The 15500-nt window shown below is 55.8% G+C and overlaps 1 protein-coding gene across 2 annotated transcripts; it reads left to right on the top strand.

Annotated features, from left to right (window-relative positions):
- Positions 1 to 2180: 2180 nt before the first annotated feature.
- On the top strand, positions 2181 to 15395 carry LOC104148977 (F-box/WD repeat-containing protein 7). 2 transcript variants are annotated; one of them, XM_068930993.1, is made up of 13 exons: positions 2181 to 2306; positions 4745 to 4870; positions 7610 to 7912; positions 9235 to 9317; positions 9621 to 9759; positions 10305 to 10439; positions 10539 to 10662; positions 10833 to 10969; positions 12810 to 12923; positions 13443 to 13624; positions 13868 to 14093; positions 14483 to 14693; positions 14890 to 15395. In XM_068930993.1, exons 2-13 carry the CDS (start codon positions 4829 to 4831, stop codon positions 15156 to 15158), a joined length of 1965 nt encoding a protein of 654 aa, XP_068787094.1. In that variant the 5' UTR covers positions 2181 to 2306; positions 4745 to 4828; the 3' UTR covers positions 15159 to 15395. The 2 variants fall into 2 exon arrangements, with proteins under 2 accessions (XP_068787094.1, XP_068787093.1); XM_068930992.1 differs by lacking the exon at positions 2181 to 2306 and adding an exon at positions 2391 to 2603.
- The last annotated feature ends 105 nt before the right edge of the window (positions 15396 to 15500 follow it).

Genomic DNA, 15500 nt, shown 5'->3' with positions numbered 1-15500 from the left:
GGGGGGCTCTGGAGACCCTAGTCCAAGGCAGTCTCCAAGCTGTGGGGACAAACTGATGCTGTGGGGCAAGGGAAAAGCAGTGTTCTCAGTCTGCTCTCTGCTTCTCTCCAGGCCAGCCTCACTGGTAGTGGCAGATTTTGGATGTGGTGACTGCAAGATTGCCAACAGCATCAGAAACAAGGTTCACTCTTTCGATCTGGTAGCCCTCAGCCCGCTTGTCACTGTGTGTGACATGGCCAAGGTAGGGAGGCCACAATTGTGCATGTGATATGGCAGAGGTTACTTTAGGGAGGCAAGGTACACACCCTGCAAAGCAAGCACGTGCCCAGAGCCAGAGAGGTGCAATAAAGGAGCTGAATGACATGGCTGACCTGCATGTGAGGGACAGCAGTTGTGCAGTCCATGCTTCCTGGGGACTGCAATGCATAGGCAAAGTGTGCACCCACAGATATTCACAGGGGAGAGAAGGGGGGGAAAAAGGAAAGCCTCTGGGGTGGAAGATGATCCCATTCTTGAGAAGAGGGAGCATGTGTGTGTTCTGAAAAGTGGGGCACCTCTGTTTGTGGGCTCTCCACAAAAGATGCTGGTTGAATCCAAGAGCCTAGGGAAAGGAGCCTCCTAAAGTGCAGGGAAGCACTGCCCCAAACCTGTGGCTAACCTCCTTGTGTGTGTGTGGGGGGGTGTCTCTGGTGTTTCACAGGTGCCCTTGGCAGCTGAATCAGTGGATGTTGCAGTATTCTGCCTAGCGTTGATGGGTACCAACCTGCAGGAGATCCTAGAAGAGGCGAATCGTGTGCTGAAGCAGGGGTAGGCAGTGATGTGCTGGTACTTGGGGCTGGGTACAAGGGTAAAGGAGATAGAGAAGGGGTTGCTGTGAAGAGCCCTGGAGGCAAGGGCCTGGCCTTGGATGTAGCCAGTGGGGACAAGAGGCCCTGGGTAGGTGTACCTGGACAGAGACAGGCCAGGGCTGTGTCTGTGCGCCACCACTTCCGGGTGCGGTGTTTCCATAGGGGCACCCTAATGATGGCTGAGGTTGCCAGCCGCTTTGAAGACCTCCGAGCCTTTGTGAATGCTATGAGTCATCTGGGCTTCAAGTCTGTCTCCAAGGTGTGTCCTCGGAACGGGCCCTGCATGGATCTGCCCAGGACCCCAACGGGGTCCAGGCAGGCCTTAGTGAACTGAGTGTGCTGGGGAGCCCTAGAGAACAAGCCTAGCCGTGTCTGGCAATGGCTGACCTGCGGTCCCTTCTGTGCACCAGCAATGCAGGATAGCATGCCCTAGCAGTTGGCCTGGTGCTGGGGTTTGGGGAGAGGGGCCTGGTGGTGGCAACAGGAGAGGTGCAGTGGGTGAGGGTGGGACCAGGGAGGGCTGGTAGGTCATGTGCCTGCCCCAGGGGTCTCTTTGCTGCATGGCAAGCTGCAAGGGTGCTGCTGGAGTCCAGAGATAGTAAAGGGTGTGTGGGGCAGGCAGGGGACACACTACTGGGGCAGAGGTGTGGGGTGGTGCCAAGGACCCAGACTGTGGGGGGCATGCAGGGAATGTGCTGCTAGGGCAGGGATGTGGAGATGGTGTAAGAAACCTGGGGAATGTGGGGCCCCCAGGGGACATACAACTGAGGCCTGGGGAGGGGTGTGGGGCCGGGGCAGGCAGCGAACACAAGGCTAGGGCTGAGGCAGGAGTGTGGGGATGGTGTGGGGCTGGGGACTGAAAGGGACACAGGGTTGGGCAAGGTTGTGGGGCCTGCAGGGATCACAGGGCCAGGGCAGGGGTGCGGGGATGGTGTCAGGTCAAGGGCCAGCAGGGAACACAGGCCTGGGGCAAGGGTGGGAGTGTGGGGATGGTGGCCAGCAGGTGACATAGGGCCAAGGCAGGGGCGTGGGGCTGCAGGAGCCACGGGGCTGGGGTGTGGGGACGGTGGCTGGCAGGGGACACGGGGCTGGGGCCGGGGTGTGGGGACGGTGGCCGGCAGGGGATGCAGGGCAGGGGATTGGGGACGGTGGCCGGCAGCGGACACGGGACTGGGCTGCAATGGCGGGGCGTGGGAGAGGGTCCGGAACGGCGGCGGCGCCCGGCTCACGGCGGTGTTTCTTGCAGGACGTGTCGAGCCCGTTCTTCTTCCTGCTGGAGTTCTCCAAGACGGGCCCGCCCCGCCGCCGCCCCGGACCCGGCCTCCGCCTCCGGGCCTGCCTCTACAAGCGGCGCTGAGTGGCAGCAGCGCGCAAGCGCGGAGTGCCGCGCACGCGCAACTCCCAATAAAGCCTTTTGTCCCCGCCCGCCTCGCGGAGCCTCCGGGAAGAGGGTCGCGGGTGCGCATGTGCGGGCGGCCGGGGCGCGCATGCGCGCGGGGCGGTGGGGCTCCCCGCGGCGTGCCCCGGCGGGGCGCAGGCGCGGGGCGGGGAGTGGCGGCGCCTGCGCAGTGCGCGCGGGGCCTGCGCGGTGGCGACGGCGACGGCGACGTTTCCTGCCGGGGGATGTCGGGGCCGGGCGGCCCGGGCCCCGGCGGGGGGAAGCTGGACATCAACCGCGCCGGCGTGGCCGAGCTCGAGGGCGCGCTCAGCGGCATCGGCCGCCGCCGCGCCCGCGGCATCGTGCGCAAGAGAGAGGTGCGGGCGGGGGCGGCCGGGCCCCGGGGGCGGCGGGTGCGCGGGGCTGTCGCGGGAGGCGCCGCCGCCGCCGCGGGGGCTGCCGGGCCGTGCGGGCCCGGGGGCGGCGGTGTCCGGGGACAGGGGGCGCCAGGCCGCCCCGGCCGCGCCCCGGGGAAGCGGTGCCGGTGCCGGCGGCGAGGCGGCCCGTGCCCGGTGTGCTGCCCGCCGGGCCGCCCCCGCCGCCTGCGGCCCCCGCGCCCCGGAGGGTCTGCAGGGCCCGGCGGGGGTGCCGCGGAGGGAGGGCAGCGCCGCTGCCGTCGGTGTCCTCAGCCCTGCCCGGGGTGGCAGGCCCGGAAAGGCGGCAGCGAGCCCGGCTGCGGGCGAGGGACACCTCTGCTGCGCAGCGGGCGCCCGGCGAGGCGGCTCCTGCGCGGGGCCTTTTGTTCACGCCCCGCGTGAGCAGGTCGTGCCAAGGTCTGCGAGCTGTCACTGAAGGAGCAAGGGCAGGAACCTCCCTGGACGGGAGCCTCCCAGCGCAGGCCAGGTCGGAGTTCTCCTGGGGGAGCGCTTCCCTTCAGCCTGGCCGGCCCCAACCTGTAGGTTCCCTGGGAAATTAAAGATCTGGGATTTGGGGGCTGGTGGCAGATGATGTTGCTTGCTAAGGGCAGAAAAACATGAATTCGTGCATGGAATTAGCAGGTGCAGGAAAGGGTAGGAGCCCATCTGGTGTGGTCACAGTGGGTTAGAAATCCTGCCGTTCCCCTGTGATGTGACTGTTGGAAATGACAGAGTAGGAGAAAAGCCTGAGTGTACTAGTCACTCACAGTATGACTGTGAGCTGCTAGTGTGACACAGCTAAGAAAAAGGTAAATGTGATCTCAGGCTGTGTCTGTCATTGTGCTTTTGGCAGAGACAGGGAGATTAATGTCATCTTAATGCCTTTAATGCCATAAAGAAGCAGCAAGACCTTAGCTGACATGCAGCCTCTTTGTTCAAGTAGGAGTCGGCAGAGAAGAGAGACAGGAGAGATCAGGGAAATGGAAGACAAGAAGAGCTTGACTTTTTTTGGCCTGGAAAAGAGGAGGCTGAGAGGGGCAGGGTCACCGGCTATAAATACAGCTGGAATGTAAACAACATGGAGGCAGAAGAGTAAGAGCCATTTGAACTAAAGGATAGTGTTGGTTTTAAAACAGGTGAGAATGAACTTACAGAAATAAAATTCAGTATTAGAGCAGTAGCCTGGGTGAAAAGCACTTATTGGGAGTAAGTAGCAGAATTGACTTTCGACGATGCATAAGACATTTGAAAAGATGATAGGAACCTTGACTCGGCCCTGACGTCTGTGTTACTTGGGAAGGGAGAATGCTTTCCCTCAGCATCCTGTTCCCTTTGTAATAGTCTGACTGTCCCCACTGCTTCTGGGTCCTTGTACATAGACAGATTCATGGCAGAAGCTGCTTGGAGTCAATATAGGGCGTAGGTAGGATCTGCTGAAAGTTGTGGTCTGGGTGTCTGTGGGGCTGACCATTAATGCTTGAGCTGGTGTTTTGCAGGATAATGGGTGCCTTGCGTGCGTGTGTGTGTGTGTGCATGCGTGCGCGTGCATGGCAGGAAGTGGGGGCTGGTTTCTTTCCTTTGAACTGCAGACAAGGGAGATGAGCTGTGTGGACCAGTGATGGCTCCCAGTCTTGGGACTAGCTGGCTGAAAGCCACAGTTCTCCTTTCTGAGCTTTTAGCTTTTCCTTTGAGACCACTGCTCCCTTTGGTAGCAACAGCTCTAGTGTTATTGCTCTTTCCTTACAGGCATATGTAGCTAGGCATTGTAGTTGTCACTCAAGGCAGGGAAGGTCTGTAGAAACATTTATGGAGGATTATGAGGGAAAAGCTGTTTTAGGCAAAAGGTGTTCCTTAACTTTGATGGGAGCCGTAGTGAGGACTTGAGATGCAAAGAAATCGCCCTGCTATGACACCTCCAACACACACACACTGCCAAATACTAAAGTGAGCCTGTGGCTGCAAATGTAATGTAGGCTGGTAGGTCTCAGATCACCTGTCAGGAAACAGTGTATCTGAAGAGGGTGTGAGCAGGCTTGGTCCTGCCTGGAGGCTGGTCCCTGGGTCATGCAGCTCCATATTGAATCTTGCTTCTCCTCCAACAGGAACTGAAAGGCTTCAACTCACTTGACGATCTTCTTCATGTCAAAGGCATCACCACCCGCATCTTGGAGCTAAACAGTCAGCGGATGACTTGCAGAAGGAGGCCAAGCAGTGAGGAAGCTGCAAGGGTGAGCCTTGGTCTGCAGACAACTTTTAGCATTTAAGTTCCTCTAAAGTTCCAGAACTGGATGTGGAGAGAAATTCTTCCCCTAAATTGACAGCTGAGGAGGCTGGAAAGCCCATTTCTCTTGCCAAGTTCTCTACCCTGTTGTCTGCCTTGTCTGAGGAGAGCAGTGGCCAGCATGTTGCCTGCTCGGGCTGGCACGCATCCGGTTTGGCTCTGGGGACTCCTTCAGGAAGTGCATCTTCCTGCTGCTGGTGCCTATGGGGCTGAGTAAATTCAAGCATCTAGGGGAAGTTCCACCCTGCTCAGCTCTTGAGCAGGCTGTGTATGCAGAGGAAGGTGGTTACTGAGAGAGAGAGGTGTTATCCTGCCTGAGAGATATCGATGGCTGTTCAGGGTAGCCCAGTGCTGCCTCGGTACAATGGTCCCATTGTTTGTCATCAGCCAAGACCCAGATCTGATCCCCCAGCTCTGGATGCTAGAAGAGGTGCTTCAGAAACCTGGGCTTGATGCTCCTTCCCAAAAAAGTGTATCCAGATGGAGCTGTTGTATCATGCCTTCTCTTCTGACCACTTCCTCTCTGCCCAAGGGTCTAATCCTGTTTCAAATCCACCTGCAGAGTGGATCCTGTTTCAAATCCCTGCAGAACAGGGTCCAGTCCAATTGGATGGTGTGAAGAGATGAGCAATCTACCTCTGATCTGGGGAATCTGTCCAGGGTTAGACACTTGCATCTACGGGGTCCTGGTTTTGAATGTAAATAAATCCAGTCCTGACTGCACTAATTGTTGCAGTACTTGATAGGAGCCCTTTAGAGTACCCTAGGTGTATTTCGGTGCTGTGACCAAATCGTCTCTCCATTTCTTTTCCTTTCCTCCTACAAGGTATTTTTTCCAGCTTTTCAACCATTTGGGGGAGAGGGCTTAGCAATATCTTCAATTTTTCAGCATTCTCTTAAAAATGTGAATTGAGCATTGTCATTGTGCAGGGTAGCACAGGGAGTAGTATTGATTTCTTTCTTACCCTTCTTCTCTGTTCAGACTTTTGAGCCTGAAGCTTGTGCTGAGTGCAACCTCTCAACCCTTTTCAGTTATTGCTTTGCAGGGTACACAGTCCCTGATGCCTTGCTGGACCTGCTTTGCTTGTTCTTAGATGGAGAACGTTGCCTCTGGCAATAGTGAAATGCATTTCGTTTGAGTGAGCCCAGCTTACCAAGTGATGCAGATCAACTGTGTGACTGTCCTGTCCTTGTCCTACCTGAATGTCAACCTCAAAATTTAATCAGGAAAGATCTTATTCACTTCCAGATTGTGAATAAAACAAGTGTTATCTAGTAGAGTTTTTATAATGGGTCTGCACTAGGCCCCTCACTAGAAAACCTGCAATTCCCCAATAACAGGTATGTTTTGAAATCTGTTCACTGGCCCTTTGCTGATTCAACACATCTCCTCCAACAACCCTTTTGAGGCTGTGTGTGTGTGTTCGTCACATCTGTGTAATTGCGTTTGTTAGCCAAGCGTAAGGAGTAAAATCTTGAAGGAATAAAATCAGCTTTATTTGAAAAGACCTATTTTCATAAAGCCTCATCAGCTGGAACAAAGAATGTTCCTGTCAGTAAACTTTTACCAGTTGATTCCTGCACCAGCTTTTCTATTAGCGGTTGTTAGACTACGTAAAGACTTAGTTTGCCCTTGCCTTCCATAGTCTGGGCATGTTTGGGCACAACTTTCGTACTTTCCTAGTCTTTACAATTTCTCCTATGTTCCAATATTTATTAAAAATTAATAGGTGTGGGCTAGTGGTCTACTCTTACTGTTTTTTAGTACTTTTTGGTACAAATTATTCTGGCCTGCTGATTAAGAGTGTTTTACTGGTATATCGGAAAATACTTCCTCACCCTCATATGATACAAGGGTATTGTTCTTTTTCTTCTAAGTAGTTACTGCATGCTTCTGCTTTTTTGCATTGTTATTCACAGTGCTACATTCTTTGGGGAATAAGGGTACAGGTGGCATTAGGAGGGGACATGGTACTTGCTCCCCCTCCAGTAAACGTTGCTTCTGGTCAGGTTGGCTAGAAGGGCCAGGACCTTTATGAAGTGCCTTCATGCTGTGGTGCAAGCAGCAATGCAGCATGGGCTAGTCCTCCTTATTGGTGCCAGGACCTCTCCCAGGTACTGCAGCCCACCCTGATGCCCACGTATAGCAGCTCTGCTCCTTGCTTTGCTGAACATAGGGAAGAGTGCTGTTCCCAGCTCCAGGTAAAGTAAGGAAATAGCTCAGTGTGGAGATGGAGAAGTAGAGCACAACCAGATGTGGACTGATGAGCAGTGCTGGTGCTAGGGAGTTTGGTACTGTTCAGTGGCTCCGATGCTCCTGTGGTGTTTCCTGCTCAGCTGCAGAGTTGCTGAATGCTGCATCGCTTGATCACGTGGCAGCTGTGCCTCCCTGGGGGCTGGGAAATGTCCTGTCTCCAGAGCTTTCGTGGCTATAGCTGCCCCATGCCCCACAGAGTGCCTTGGCTCAGTGGTCTGCTCCTCTCTTTCCATCTTTGGCTCTGCTTAGCTCATCACTCCCTCTTTGGGACTACAGAGGGGAGCCCTCATGCTCCTCAGACCATTGCTCTGCCTGGCAGCCCCCTTGGCTCACCATTGTGTCCCCTAGCTTGAGACCACAGGGTGTTCTGAGAGCTGGGGGGCAGAGCTGCAGCAGGCAGATCTGACCCTGCCTCTCCCTGTATTATAGGTGCTGGCTGAGGAGGAGGATGTATCGGCCACTTGGGAGCCAGAGCGCTCTGGGAAAGGGAGCCCGGGATCAGGACCAGAGGCTGATGGCTCCCGTGAGCAAGGGGCCCAGGAGCCAGTCAGCTCCAGAGCCTGTGGGGACCAGCAGGAGGAGGAGGAAGAGGAGGAAGAGGAGGGGAGCTGCTACAGCGAGGAAGGGGAGGATGGCAGCGATGTATACTTCTATTACACCATTGGTGAGCGCTGGATAGACTACCTGCAGCGGACAGAAGAGGGTGGACTCCTCCGCCACGTGCGGCCCAAGGTAACCTCTCTAGGATTGCTGTCCTGGGCAAGGGCTTTGCTCCTGAACAGCAGTGCTCCCCATGTGGTTGGTGGTTTCCCCAGCAGGAGCTGGGACTGGCATGATGCCTCTGGTCCCGTTGCATCTAGTGGCCTTGGAGCTTACTGGCACCCAGTCCTTGCTGTGGCAGAGGTGCCAGTGCAGGCTGTTGGCTGTTACAGAGCTTTCAAACCCAGCTATGTTGGGTGTGTGTTGGGGTGCCATTGCCAGTGGAGACCCCCAGGGCGCTGTGGGAGTTGGCTGGGCTTGTGGGGCACTGTGGCCAGCCAGGGCAGCTCGTGGCTGGCCACTGTACCTGGATGCTGCCTGGGCCAGGATTCTGCAGTGTGAACTGCACTTCACAGTCACTGTTAGCCTCAGTGAGTGTTAGTGCCAGGAGGATGGAAGCACTTGTCCCCATGCATCCAAATGGCTGCTGGCAGTTCCCAAACGTTCCCATCTGCACTGGATCTGCCCTGCTCTGCCTTGGGGTCTATGGGCTGTAGTGCAGAACCTGATCGGGGCATCAGGAGTCTCTGCTGAAGGGATCAGGCTGAGACCATGGGGAGGTTTCTGCAGCATGTGGGTGTTGTGGTGAGAAGCTCTGGCCAGCCCTGAGCATGAGGCTGCAGCCGGTGCCAGGGAGCAGTCACTGGAGGAGAACAGATTCCAGCTTCTTACCTGGGCTGGGGATCACCTTCACCCGTGATCACCTTCTTGTGACTGACACACAGTAGCTAGTAGCCACCCCACTGTAGTCACAGTTGCTGTTAACCTTGTGCTTCTTGCATGGGGCTTGGGGGCTGTCATTCTCTTTGATACAGCCACGTCAGGGCACAGTCTGCCATGCATCCCAGCAGAGCCGGGAAGTGTAGCATGGCGTGGTGCTGAGCAGCTCCAGGGCCTGCCTGGCTTTAGGGCTCATTTTTCAGGAGACTTCAGTGTGCCACGTTCCCTGCTCAAGCTGCAGAGCTGCCTGTTCCATGTCGGGTTGTGCTTAGAGAAGGGCCAAGCCAGTGTATCGGTAGGTTTTCTCAGCCACTGCTTTTGTCCCTGCTTTCCCCCCTCAAGTCTGATACTCCCCTCAGAAGGGCCAAGTTCCACTTCTTCCCCAAGAAGTTACATCTTGTGCCAGCTCTAGAGCTCAGGTGGCTCCCCTCTGTGGGTCCTCAGTATAAGCATGGGCTTGGAAGAGTCCCTGGGCTTGGATTCCTACTCTCTCACTTCTGGCGGAAAATACGTGACCCAGGACATGTGCAGAGGGCTCTGCTCCACCCTGCTTTACCTTGCCCTTCCCCTTGCAGATGAAGCGGAAGTCAGAGAATGGCCTGGATGGCAGGGCCCTCTCCCCTGGCAAGAAGCTGTGCAAAGGCTCTGAGTACAGTAGGTAAGATGAGGGCTCTGCATAGTGAGCTACAAATTGATCTGGCTCTGGGGAATGGGAGGCCTCCTCTTACCGATCTCATCCCTCTGCCTTCTAGGCAACCTGCTGTAATGCTAGCTGGGGTAAGGGGACTGCATTTGTAGCTGTGGTCCTCGTGGGAGTGATGGGCCAAGAGGTTAGCTGGGGGAAGCTTTGTGATTTGTGGCTTATATGGACCTTGATTCTGAGAATTGTTGGTGTGGCATGGTCTGTAGTGGCACTGACATATCTCACCTTTGCTCTGGTCTCTCCTTGGCTATGGCCCAGGACCCTGGGTCCCTGCATGCCCAGCCCCACCACCACCTTCGGGGACCTGCGCAACGCTAAACCAGGCCAGGCCCGGCGCCGGCGCATCCCCTCTGTGGCCCCCCCACCCGAGCTGCAGGACTGGCTTCGCACCTTCCAGGTAGGCACGTGAGCTTTGCCAGAGAGTTCGTCTTGGAGGGCACTGAAAAGTTTTGTGTTTGAAAGACAGGCACAAGGGAAGTGAAGCCCTAGGCAGTCTGGCTGCCTGCGACCCATCATGGGCGGGAGGTGGGGTCCCACAGTGGATTTTAGCAAGTTTCTGCCTCGGCTAAAGAAGCACAGAAATGGTATTAGCCCATCTCTGATTCCCATTGGGCAGAATGCCCTCTGTCCTGGGGTGGTGTTGCCTTGTCCACCATCGCACAGCACCTGTGTCCCATCCCATGTGGCTGGTGAGCACCATCTGTTTGTATCTGCAACTCCTCTTTGTCTTGGGGTCTAGGTAGGGGAGCCCTGGCCTTCTCCAGGGGTTTGGCTAGCCTGTCTTGCTCTTCTGTAGCACAGTTGACCCTGGACTAGTTGGTGTCTCTGCTGGGGTTTCTCTGCTGGGGTTTGGGGGGCATAGGTACCATGCAGAGTGGCAGAGGAGGCTATGAGGGCCTGCCATGTGTGCAGGCATGGTGACTGATGTGCCCCTGTCCTCAGCGGTGGAGTGGCCCAGAGAAGCTGCTTGCTCTGGATGAGCTCATCGATCGCTGCGAGCCCTCCCAAATCAAGTACATGATGCAAGTCATTGAGCCACAGTTCCAGAGAGACTTCATTTCCCTGCTGCCCAAAGAGGTGAGTTAGGGCAAGGGACATGCTGGCTCTGGTGCTGCTCGCTAATTACCAGCCATGGGAGCCCACTGTTACCTTGTGACTTGGCTTCCCTTCCTGCAGCTGGCACTCTATGTCCTCTCATTCCTGGAGCCTCGGGACTTGCTCCGTGCTGCCCAGACCTGCCGCTACTGGAGGGTCTTGGCTGAAGATAACCTGCTTTGGAGAGAGAAATGCCGTGAAGAAGGTAAAGGTCCTCCTCCATGTGGTATGTGGCATGTTGTGGCTGGGATCTGCAGTGGCATAGCCCACAGCTCCCACTGCTGCGCAGCATCTTAGCTTCCTCCCTAGAATAAGTGCATGGACCACCTCTGTATTGTGACGGAGTCTGCATCCTGCTATGTCTTCCTCCCACAGGCATAGAGGAGCCCTTGAACCTGCGGAAGCGGCGCCTGCTGAGCCCTGGCTTCATGTACAGCCCCTGGAAATTCGCGTTCATGCGGCAGCACAAAATTGACATGAATTGGCGCAGTGGGGAGCTCAAAGCCCCCAAGGTGGGTTCCTTCAGAAGCCTTTGCAGAGCAGCACAGACCCTAGAGATATGACGTGTAGGAAGCCAGTCCAGGAAGGAAGTAGCAGGGAAATACCCGTGGTCGATAGGGTGGAAACAGCACTAAGAAGCTTAAAAGTGCCTTGGAAAAGTTTCCCATGTTCAGCCAGTCTTCATTAGTCACAGGCCAGAGACATTCACCCAGAATTATTTGAACTTTAGCTTTCTTCAAGCTGGAGGTCCTGCCAACTCCCTGCAACTCCAGTCCCTTTCTGCAGCAAGCGTATCCACAGCACAGCTCATTTGGAACTTTCCCATGGGCTGTAGCTGGCAGCACAGCTGATCTCAGGCATTGCCGCAGTGGATGGCACTGAGCTTCAGCTCTGCCAGAGTCCCTAGTGAAAGGGTCACCCTGAACCCCAGGGCAGGGAATTTAGTTTCATACACCAGCTCTGAGCATCTGTTGCAGGGCTGTAACCACCCTTGTCATCCAGACAGCAGTGGAGCCTTTCTGAAGGTCAGCCAGGCCTTGGCCCTAGTACATCCTATAACAGCAGCTCCTGGAAGAGTTGGGTGTTTGTTCTGCCTCTGCCTGACTAGGGTCCCTTCCTGCCCTTTGTCCCGCTCCATGAGGTGGGGAGAGTAGAGCTCCAGCCTCCCATTCTGACTTGCAGCCTCTCAGCCTAACAGTCTCCGTATTGCTGCTTTCCAAGTCCAGAGGTTTTTCCCTAGGCCCCTGGAGTTCCCAGGCCGTTTTCCGAGTCCCTGACTCTGCAGCACCTTGGGTGAGCTGCGGTGGCGGCCAGTGCTGTACAGTCGCTGCGGGGCTGCACCGCCGAGCAGCAGGTTGGCACAGGGTGACCCCTTCCTGAGGCCCCGAAGACTGTGGCCTCTGCCCCCACCGTGAGCAGAGCTCTCCAGTGCACTGCCCACAGGGATGGCTGTCCTGTCCCTGTCCCTTGCTGAGGGGGAGTTGAATATGTTCCCTTCATAGGGAAGAGCTTCCCTTCAAAGGGCAGCTCTTTGCCTGTTTTCACACTGAGTTGCTGTTTGCCCTCATGCTGCCCATCCTTGTGGCTTGGCCGGGTCTCTGTGACATGTCTCCACATTGCCTGGGGTCCTGCCTAACCCATCTGATCTCTGTCTGCCTGCTGATGTTGCTCAGTCATTTCCCACCTTCTCTGCCCCCCATTTCACATTGCTAACTGTGTTGAGAAGGTGGATGCTAATGCAGAGCTGTGTGTGCACTGCTTGCCTTCCACCATGAGGAAAAAGGAGCTGGTAGTCCTAAATGTGATCTTTCTCCTGGGAGCCAGTTTCTGACCTGGGACAGGACGTCAGCCCTGAGCTCAAAAGCTTGTGCAGCCTTAATCGCCACCAGTCCGTTCTTTGGAATTCCCTTGTGGCTCGTTCTCCCCTAGCAGTAACCTCCAGATGCTCCCTTTGGCCCTTCCATAGCTGCTGCCCAGCTGAGAAGTGGCAAGGAGGTGGCAGTCACTGCAAGGAGCGATCTGTTCTTCCTCCTTCCCACCCCCCAGAGCCACTGCTACCCCATGCTCCTGCAGTCGCTACAGCAACCAGCAGGATGGGGTTGGCATTTTCACGGCTTCTTAAGCTCTAAGTGATTCAAAGTCCTCTCCTCAGAGGCTCCTGCCAGAGCTGCTTGTGCAACACTTTTCTCAGAGTCTGTTTTGAGGTGTCCTTGGGGAGGCTAAGGTAGGGCTACCCCAGAGGGAAGCTTGTATTTCCAGGGTTATCCCCTGGCTGTGTCCTGGTGGTTTTTCAACATCAGGGGCTCCGAGCAGCCAAGAGCTCCCTTCTTACTTATGCTGTTCTCTGCACAGGTGCTGAAGGGACATGATGACCATGTCATTACCTGCCTGCAGTTCTGTGGCAACCGCATAGTCAGTGGCTCAGACGACAATACGCTCAAAGTGTGGTCAGCTGTCACTGGAGAGGTGAGCTGTTGTCCCGAGTTATGTTGTAGGGCTGCTGCACCGGCACACTGAGAGCTGTGCTGCTCCTCTGCATTGCTGCAGGGATGGGTAGAGGTGTGACAGGGGTCATGGCCTTTTTGGTGGATTTGTCTTGCCTCTGGCAAAGTGTAGTTGAGGAAAGGATTTGACAATTCTCGTAACTGCAGGAGTATGGGAAGAGCTGTCTTAAGCTCGAGGCCAGGGCTGGTGCAGTAACAAGTGAATGGGAGCTGGTCATATGTGTGCTTCCACTGGAAGTCAGCAAATGTGGATCACCATCCTGCAGATCCAGAAAGGACAAGAAACTCTACTGGTTTTAGAATAGCAAGCGACCGTTACGAGAATGCTCTGTCACGGGTTCCTGAGTTTTGCAGGGGCAGGGATTGCTGACGTGAAAAGCCTTGCCAGTCCCCTGTCCAGAGAAAGTCCTATACTGCTTTTCCTCTTGCTGTGCTGTTTAGCCATTCTCAAACCAGCATCTCATCGCGTTGTTCTTGGCAGTGCGTGCAGACACTGGTTGGCCACACAGGGGGTGTCTGGTCCTCCCAGATGAGGGACAGCATTGTCATCAGCGGCTCTACAGACCGGACGCTCAAAGTGTGGAATGCAGACACAGGCGAATGCGTGCACACGCTATATGGGCATACGTCCACAGTGCGCTGCATGCATTTGCATGGGAACAGGTATGGGTGCGGAGGTCTTGGGGGCCTGGGCTGGTGGGTGGTGTGGGGTATGGGGCAGGTGAAGGTGCAGAGGTGTTCAGGGCTTGGGCTGACCTGTACCTGAAAGATGCTGTGTGGGAAGAAGCATCCATGGGGAGAATAAGCTGGGACTACCCAGAGGAAGGCTGGTATATACAGGTTTGACTCAGCCGAGTGAGGTCTGGAGTTGACACAATCAGGCCCCAAGTGCACCCTTGCCCATAGGGTTGTGAGTGGCTCACGGGACGCCACGCTGCGCCTCTGGGACATCGAGACTGGGCAATGTCTGCATGTGCTGATGGGCCATGTGGCCGCTGTGCGCTGTGTGCAGTACGATGGGCACAAGGTGGTGAGCGGTGCATATGACTACACAGTGAAAGTGTGGGACCCTGAGAGCGAGAGCTGCACTCATACGCTGCAGGGACACACAAACCGCGTCTACTCCTTGCAGGTAAGATCCTGGCTACCCCTTCCCTCCCACTCATAGGCTGCGGGAACACAAAAGCCATGTCTGTTCCTGCGAGTGAGAGGCTGTCTCCACCCCCTACTCCACCCCGTGCACATGCTGCAGGGAAACACAGGCCATGTCTGTTCCCTGCAGGTGAGACACTGTCTTCCCTCTCCCTTCCTCCTGGCCCCTTGCACACACCTGCACTGCAGGAACACACAAACCTTGTGTGTTCCCTGGAAGGAAGACAAATGCATGTGCACTCTGACTAGCCAGATGCTACATGAGCACATCGCTTAATCTACTCTGCCCTAAATCCCTGATACGATCCTGCCAAAGAACACTCCTCCCCTTGCTGGGCAGGCTGTGCTGACCTGCATCTTTCTGGGCAGTTTGATGGAACACACATTGTGAGTGGCTCTCTGGACACATCGATTCGAGTATGGGATGTAGAGAGTGGAAATTGCCTACACACTCTTATGGGACATCAGTCACTCACTAGTGGTATGGAGTTACGTGACAACATCCTGGTATCTGGCAATGCTGACTCCACAGTCAAGATCTGGGACATCAAGACGGGCCAGTGCCTGCAAACGCTGCAAGGTGAGCGCGGGGGGATGGAACAACTCCCCTCACAGAGGGTGTGGGAGAAGGGTAATGTTGTTTCTAGCTGCCAGACAGGGCAGTGGGCACGACAGATGGTGCCCAGGTGTGGTAAAACCAGGCCTTGGGTGTTGCTGAAGAGCCTGGGATTGGAAATGGGAGCATAGGATGGCTAACAGATATCCTCTGCCTCTAGGGCCCAGCAAGCACCAGAGTGCCGTGACCTGCCTACAGTTCAGCTCCAAGTTTGTGGTAACCAGCTCAGATGATGGCACCGTCAAGCTCTGGGACCTCAAGACGGGCGAGTTTGTGCGCAACCTGGTTGCATTAGAGAGTGGGGGCAGTGGAGGTGTAGTGTGGCGCATCCGTGCCTCCAACACCAAGCTCGTGTGTGCGGTGGGCAGCCGCAATGGCACAGAGGAGACCAAGCTGCTGGTGCTGGACTTCGATGTGGACCTGAAATGAACCTGGCCAGTCCAGGCTGGGACGGAGGATCCCGCGGGCTGGGCATAGCAGCTGGTCTTGGTGGGGCTGGCCCCGGAGCAGGCACTAGCCCCCCGCGGGCTGTAAATACTGTATGCAGCTGTCTGGGCCTTATTTATATATGTGTGAACTCCCTATGGGGAGCCTGCGCCCGGCTAGGGCACTGTACAGAGGAAGCAGCATGTTTTATACACACTAATATATCAATTTATTTCTGTACTTGGGGCCTGCTTCTCCACCCCTACTGTTCTGTGAGACCTTCCTGCCTGGAGCTTGTTGGTAGCTGCAGGCTATTCTGTTTGAAGCAGAGAGGGAATGGGCTTT

Source organism: Struthio camelus, chromosome 1 (assembly GCF_040807025.1).
Source record: "Struthio camelus isolate bStrCam1 chromosome 1, bStrCam1.hap1, whole genome shotgun sequence".
Taxonomy (NCBI): domain Eukaryota; kingdom Metazoa; phylum Chordata; class Aves; order Struthioniformes; family Struthionidae; genus Struthio; species Struthio camelus.
This window is presented reverse-complemented; position numbering and strand designations above follow the sequence as displayed.

Excerpts from the sequence above, each read along its gene's own strand:
- LOC104148977 (XM_068930992.1), top strand. The coding sequence starts at position 2,472 with ATGTCGGGGCCGGGCGGCCCGGGCCCCGGCGGGGGGAAGCTGGACATC. Across the intron at positions 10,440-10,538 it reads TTTCCCTGCTGCCCAAAGAG|CTGGCACTCTATGTCCTCTC; the intron begins GTGAGTTAGGGC and ends CCCTTCCTGCAG. Across the intron at positions 10,663-10,832 it reads AGAGAAATGCCGTGAAGAAG|GCATAGAGGAGCCCTTGAAC; the intron begins GTAAAGGTCCTC and ends TTCCTCCCACAG.